Raw genomic sequence first — 6,760 nt, forward strand, 5'->3', positions numbered from 1 at the left:
TAGTTAAAAAATTATAAAATAAGAATTTTTTGTAATTCTTGTAATTTACAAAAAATATTTACTATATTTAATTAGTTTAATTAATTGTCAAAACTTGTGAACCAGCTTCATACCTTCAGATTTGACTCTCTTCTACTCACATTTTACACTCCTCTACATAACTAACTTGCTAACATATATAGAGTTAATTATTTAGACAGTTATTTTTTTATTAGCAGTTGGATAATTAGTTAGTGGTATTCACACTATATATAACTAAACTTGTAACATCAACAATTTGAGATTTACTAATCAATTTTTCAGTCTCTGCAATTCACATCAAGAATTTAGAGTTCAGAAACTCTCTTCTCTTGTTCTTGAATGTTCAACATTCATCCCTTGTTGCTCACAACTCCAACCAATTTATCAAATGGTGCGGTGAGCATGGAGCAAGGTTGAAGAACTTGAACTGTTGGTGAAGAGTTAGTGAATCCATCTTTCATCGATCTCTAATCGATTTCTCTCTCCTTTTTCAATCACAGTGAATTTTGCTTTTCTTGATTCGATTTGATCATCCGTTCGATTTCTTGCACTCGAGAAATCCTTATCAAGAACTCTTTTCTCCTTCAATTTCTTTGCCTTGAAGAAGTCTCGATCAATGGCTAACCATCCTACAAATCCAATTCTCGAAACAACAATTTTTGAAATCGATCTTCACACCCTAGCTAATCTTGTCAATCAAATAAATCATATTCAATCTCTCAGAACTCATGCCTCTTCTTCGATCGTAGATACAACGAGTCTTTATTATCTACATCCTTGTGAAAGTCCTAGTTCACCGCTAATTTTCATAGTTTTAAGCTCAAACAACTATCATAGTTGGGAGAGGGCCATGCTGTATGCACTAAGCTCAAAGAACAAGCTCAAGTTCGTGAATGGAAGCATCAGCAAACCATAATCAACAGATCCTTTGTTTGATGTGTGGGAACGATGCAACGAATTCATCATCTTCTGGATCACTCTCTCACTTAGCTTAGATATAGCACAAAGCGTGATGTGGCACAATGTCGCCTCGGATCTGTGAAAAGATTTGAAACACGGGCATTTTTCAGGGTGATGTATTCATGGTAGCAGGATTAAGAAGACATGTTCACTCTTAGGCAAGGTAATCTAAACATGACCAATTAGTTCACAAGGCTAAAAAGAATTTGGAAAGAGCTAGAGAACTTTAGGCCTCTACCTGATTGCATACATTGCAAGAATGGGAACTGCACTTGTGAAACTGTTATGAGAGGATACAGAGATGAGACCTACATAGTTCGTTTTCTCAGAGGCTTAAACGAACAATATGCGACAGTAAGATCGCAAATAATGCTGATGCAGCCTTTACCAAGAATTGAACAAGCCTTTTCACTGCTTTTGCAACAAGAAAGACAATTCCAGTGTAGTGAACCATTAATTGACAACAAGACCCTGATAAGTAGTGCTGCTATATATCAACCCTCAACACAAGTAGAAAAGGGCCGAGGCAAGGGAGGAAAAACTGCTGGTAGAGAAAGAGGATGAACAAAAGTTTGTACCTACTGTGGCAAAACTGACCATCTAATCGACACATGTTATTAAAAGCATGGTTTACCTCCTCATCTCAAACAAGAAAGCGGTGCAATCAATAATGCTATCACTTATGATGAGAATTTTGCAAGAATCAGTGATGACCAGCTAGTAGAAGACAGTAGTAGAGAATTGGAATTCATAAGGGAACAGAAGCATGCTTTGCTAGCTCTCTTGAAGCAGCCATCTCTAGATACACACAAACCTCAAAATGCCATAAACCAACTTGTCACATTTCCCTCTCATCAAGGTATTGCCTATGCCATGTCCATTTCAATTTTTAGGTCATTGACTCAAAAGCAACCGATCATGTAGCATACTGTTTAGAGCCTTTTCACTCATTACATAAAATAGAACCCATACTTGTTAGAATGCAAAATGGAACCAACACTATAACTTCAACAGCTGTAACTATAATTTTCTCTAAAACCTTTTTTCTCACAAAGATCTTGGACATTCTAAGTTTCAAGTTTAATCTCATATCAATTTCTAAAATGACTAACTTGCCCAAATGTAAATTTTTCTCTGATGAAAAATGTTGCAAGATCCAGGACTGCCTTTCATCAAAGATGATTGGTGTAGCTGAGTAAAAGAGGGGACTTTATGCATTTAAAGACCTAAAACCTATAAGGAACTTTCAACTAAAATCAGCAATTGCAGCAGCATCTTTCATATCATAAACACAACATCTTAGCAATAGCAATAAGCTGCATGACAATAAGAATAGAAGTGCATCAAACTTGTGGCATCTTATACTAGAAAACTTATCAAATGACAAAATTCTTGTATTGCAACAAAGCTACAACTTCATTAATAAATCTGATCTTTGTACTATTTCTTGTGAGTCTTGTTATTATGCTAAGCAAAAAGGTTTTCCATTTTCAATAAGCATGTCTATATTAGAAGAAATATTTGATCTAATACACATAGACATTTGGGGGCCAATTAATATTAACTCTACTGCTGGACACAAATATTTTCTTACAATAGTGGAAGACAAAATCAGATTTTGTTGGCTATTTTTTATGAAACATAAATCAGAAGCTACCACACTGCTAAAAGATTTTGTTTAATTAGTTCAAACTCAGTTTAACAAAACTATTAAACAAGTTAAATCGGATAATGGAGTTGAGTTCAAACTAACTGAATTTTATGCAATAAAAGGTATTATACACCAAAATACATGTGTTGAAATTCCTCAACAAAATGGCATAGTTGAGAGAAAATACCAACACATTTTAACAGTGATTAGAGCAATTATGTTTCATGCAAACTTACTAAAGAAACTATGGCATTATGCAGTTGCTCATGCCATATATATCATCAATAGACTTTCCAGCAATGTTTTGAAAAATAAATCCCCTTATGAAATTCTTCACAACAAACTACCTGACATACACAATTTCAAGATTTTTGGATGTTTAGCATATGCTGCAACCATTCATGCTAATAGAAAGAAGCTCGATTCGAGAGCTAAAAAATGCATTTTCTTAGACTACAAACAAGGAGTAAAAGGGTACATTTTATATGATCTAACTTCTAAAGAAATTTTTTTTTTCAAAAAATGTAGTTTTCTATGAGAACACTCTACCTTTGTGCAACACACAGAATTTAGAATTCTTCCAAAAGTGTCATGCATCACCTACACAATTCTCAGACCCTTTCTTTTTTGATACCACATACACACAAAACACAAAGAATTTGAATAACACTATTCCTTTCAATGCATCATCAACACAATCTGCATCTCAATATCACAACACCACAAATTTAGATATAGCACCACAAGACCAAATGGCCAATTCACTACAAATTAGTGCATCAAATATACCATACAATCAACAAGATGTTGCTGCACCTCACATTCCTCAAAATGCTAGCCTGATTGTTGAAAGACCTCTCAGAGAAAGAAAATGCCCCTCCTACTTAAAGGATTGTTATTGTTTTCTAACTACTAGCTCAACTACATCACCAACTTCATGTAGGTACCCTTTTTCTCATGTTCTATCCTATCATAGTCTATCAAAAAGAAAAGAAAATTCTCCATTGCCTTGATCACCAACACAGACCCCAAAACTTATGAAGAGGTTGTGATGTATCCCTGTTGACAAAAGGTTATCAAAGCAGAACTTGCTGATCTTGATGAAAACCGAAACTAGTCAGTTATCAAAGCAGAACTTGCTGATCTTGATGAAAACCGAACTTAGTCACTCACTACTTTACCAGCTAGCAAGCATGCAATCGGCTACATGATGATTCACCCAATTTTCAGGCCAAGACTATTTTGACATTTTTAGTCCAGTAGTAAAAATGAACACATTGAGGATTTTTCTAGCCATTACAGCCGCCAAAGACTGGTTCGTCCAGCAGTTGGATGTAAACATAACATTTTTACATGGAGACCTTGAAGAGGAAGTCTACATTAAATCAACTCCTGTCTTGAACGTATCTGATCCGAAGCTGGTATGTAAATTAGAGAAGTCACTTTATGGCTTAAAGCAAGCCAGCAGACAATAAAACTCAAAATTAGCTTACACTTTGGTCAACTTTGGCTACACTTAGTCAAAACATGATTATAGTTTGTTCACAAAGATTGCTGGTTCTGGATTCAAAGTTGTGATAATCTATGTCGATGATGTGGTACTTGTTGAAAACTACATCAGAGAAATCATAGCTTTGAAGCAACATCTTCATGACCTCTTCAAAATTAAAGACATTGGAGAATTAAAGATCTTTTTCGGCTTTGAATTTGATCGAAGCAAGAGAGGAATAGCAATGTATCAAAAAAATATTGTCTAGACCTACTGAAAGAACATAGCAAAAACATGGATTACACTTCTCATCTCTATAAAGAATCTGGAGACCTAATGCTAAATGCTAGTAAATACAGAAGACTGCTAGAAAGACTCTTATACCTAACCAATACAAGATCTGAAATTTGCTTTGCCATTGGAAAGCTAAGTCAGTTTCTTGAGTGCCCCACTAGTAAACACTTTCAAGCCACTCGAATAGTCCTAAAATATTTGAAATCATCTCCTGCCCAGGGTCTTTTATTCAAAATCGAATCAGATTTACAACTCACCGGCTTCTCAGATAGTAACTGGGCCACCTGCCTTGACACAATATCCGGCTATTGTTTTTTTTTTTTGGTGCTACGCTAATTACTTGGAAGAGTAAGAAACTGGTTATCGGTGCTCGCTCTTCTACTGAAATCGAGTATAGAGCCTTGGCTGCCTCAACATGTGAAGCTCAACGGATCATCTTCATCCTTCAAGATCTCCAAATTCCAATCCTCAGACCAACAACTATCTATTGTGATAGTCAATCTGCATTGCACATTGCGACCAATCCAGTGTTCCACGAACGTACCAAACATATAGAAGCTGTCAGCTATATAGTACGCGATAAGGCTCAAGCACAAGTTATCAAGTTCCTTCCCATCTCCACATTACACCAAATTGCTGATATCTTCACTAAAGTCCTCTCCCCTACACCCCTCTCTTCTTCTCACTCCAAGCTTGGCTTATATGACCTTTATAAGCCCAACCTTGAGAGGAGGGGAGGTGTGAACCAGCTTCATGCCTTCAGATTTCACCCTCTTCTACTCACATTTCACACTGCTCTACGTAACTAATTTGCTGACATATATAGAGTTAATTAAACAGTTATTTTTCTGTTAGCAGTAAGATAGTTAGTTAGTGGCATTTACACTATATATAGCTAAACTTGTAATATCAACAATTTATGATTTACTAATCAAGTTTTCAGTCTCTGCAATTCACGTCAAGAATTTGGAATTCAAAAACTCTCTTCTCTTATTCTTAAATGTTCAGCGTTCATCCCTTGTTGCTCATAATTTGAATCGATTTATCACAAAACTCAAGTTAAATTAAGAATTAATGTTAACCATAATAACATAATTTATTTCATTCAATAGTTATAGACATGTCATAAGAGATAACTTATCCTTTATTTGAGAGAGAATCGAATAGAATTTACCTAAATTTTTTGGGTTTATATAAAATATATACAGCTTTTTGTGTTAATCCTGTAAAATTTATCTTTTGGTTTTAGTTTAATAAACTTCAAAATGTTTGCGTTTGATTTTACATTGTTAATTTATTCTGTTAAACATACTGACATAATAAATTAAAATATTGACTTAACAAAACGTGTTATATCAGTATTTAATCTATCAAGCCAACACTTAACACATCAAACCAGAGACAAATGAAAACTTATTAGACTCTAAATAAAAAAGTTACTTAAATCAAGATTTCATGTTGATAATTTATTTTGTCAAATATTAACGTGACAAGTTAAATATTAACATAACAAATTGAAATATTAATATGATAAGACATAATCGTATTCCGTCAACATTTAACCCACCACGTCAGCACTTATCACATTAAACCGGAAACAAATGGAGACCTTTTAAATTTTAGACTATAAGTTTATTTACGTCAACTCAAACATAAAATTTCTTAGCTAAAATATAAAATATTTATTATTTTTACTGATTTCACATTTATTATTATTATTATTAGATAAATATAATTTATAAAAAGATTAGTTAACAAATATTAAATAAGATAAATTCTGTCTATTTTTTTTCTAGTAGTATTAACGATAGTATTAATACAAATAAAAGAGAAAAGTTTACCATTGCAATAATTGGAGCTAGCTTCTCTGAGATTCTTTTGGTTGTACAGTTTCAAGTGCGCAAATCTTAGAAATTCAGAGAGGAGCCACATTGTTTCAACAATCTTGTATTGGATGCCATGATGCAGGTGGTAACGTAATACAACCAGTAAGCATAATCTTCTATCATATAATTAATTATGCATGACATCGCATCTTCTATGTCGTAGCTAAATTTTATTCTTTTCATTTTCTTTTTCCCTTTCAGGGGGCAACTCTATTTACAAAGGATTTACAGAGGTAACTGCCACAACACAGCAACCTAAGTCCATGTAGAAAACTTGAGAATTTTGTTAAGTATGTTTGAAGTAATCCAAATATTAATGCTACCACAGGAATGGAGTTGATACAGAAGAAGCAATCTACCGTGTAACATATTATGGCAAAGGAAGAATGCCAGTAAGTTATCTCGGGTATGTAACATTTGAGTGACTCATTTTGTATTATTATATATTTATATTATCGT

The 6,760-nt window shown here is 33.9% G+C and overlaps 1 protein-coding gene across 3 annotated transcripts in view; it reads left to right on the top strand.

Moving 5' to 3' along the window:
- The window catches only part of LOC107484103 (cytochrome c6, chloroplastic), a 9,220-nt gene that overhangs the window by 1,564 nt on the left and 896 nt on the right, over positions 1-6,760 (top strand). For all 3 annotated transcript variants that reach the window (XM_052259822.1, XM_016104721.3, XM_016104720.3), the window contains exons 3-5: positions 6,306-6,403; positions 6,503-6,534; positions 6,630-6,693. In XM_052259822.1, coding sequence (XP_052115782.1) covers positions 6,306-6,403; positions 6,503-6,534; positions 6,630-6,693 — 194 coding nt within the window. The remainder of the gene's footprint in view (positions 1-6,305; positions 6,404-6,502; positions 6,535-6,629; positions 6,694-6,760) is intronic.

This window comes from Arachis duranensis, chromosome 4, assembly GCF_000817695.3.
Source record: "Arachis duranensis cultivar V14167 chromosome 4, aradu.V14167.gnm2.J7QH, whole genome shotgun sequence".
NCBI classification, from domain to species: domain Eukaryota; kingdom Viridiplantae; phylum Streptophyta; class Magnoliopsida; order Fabales; family Fabaceae; genus Arachis; species Arachis duranensis.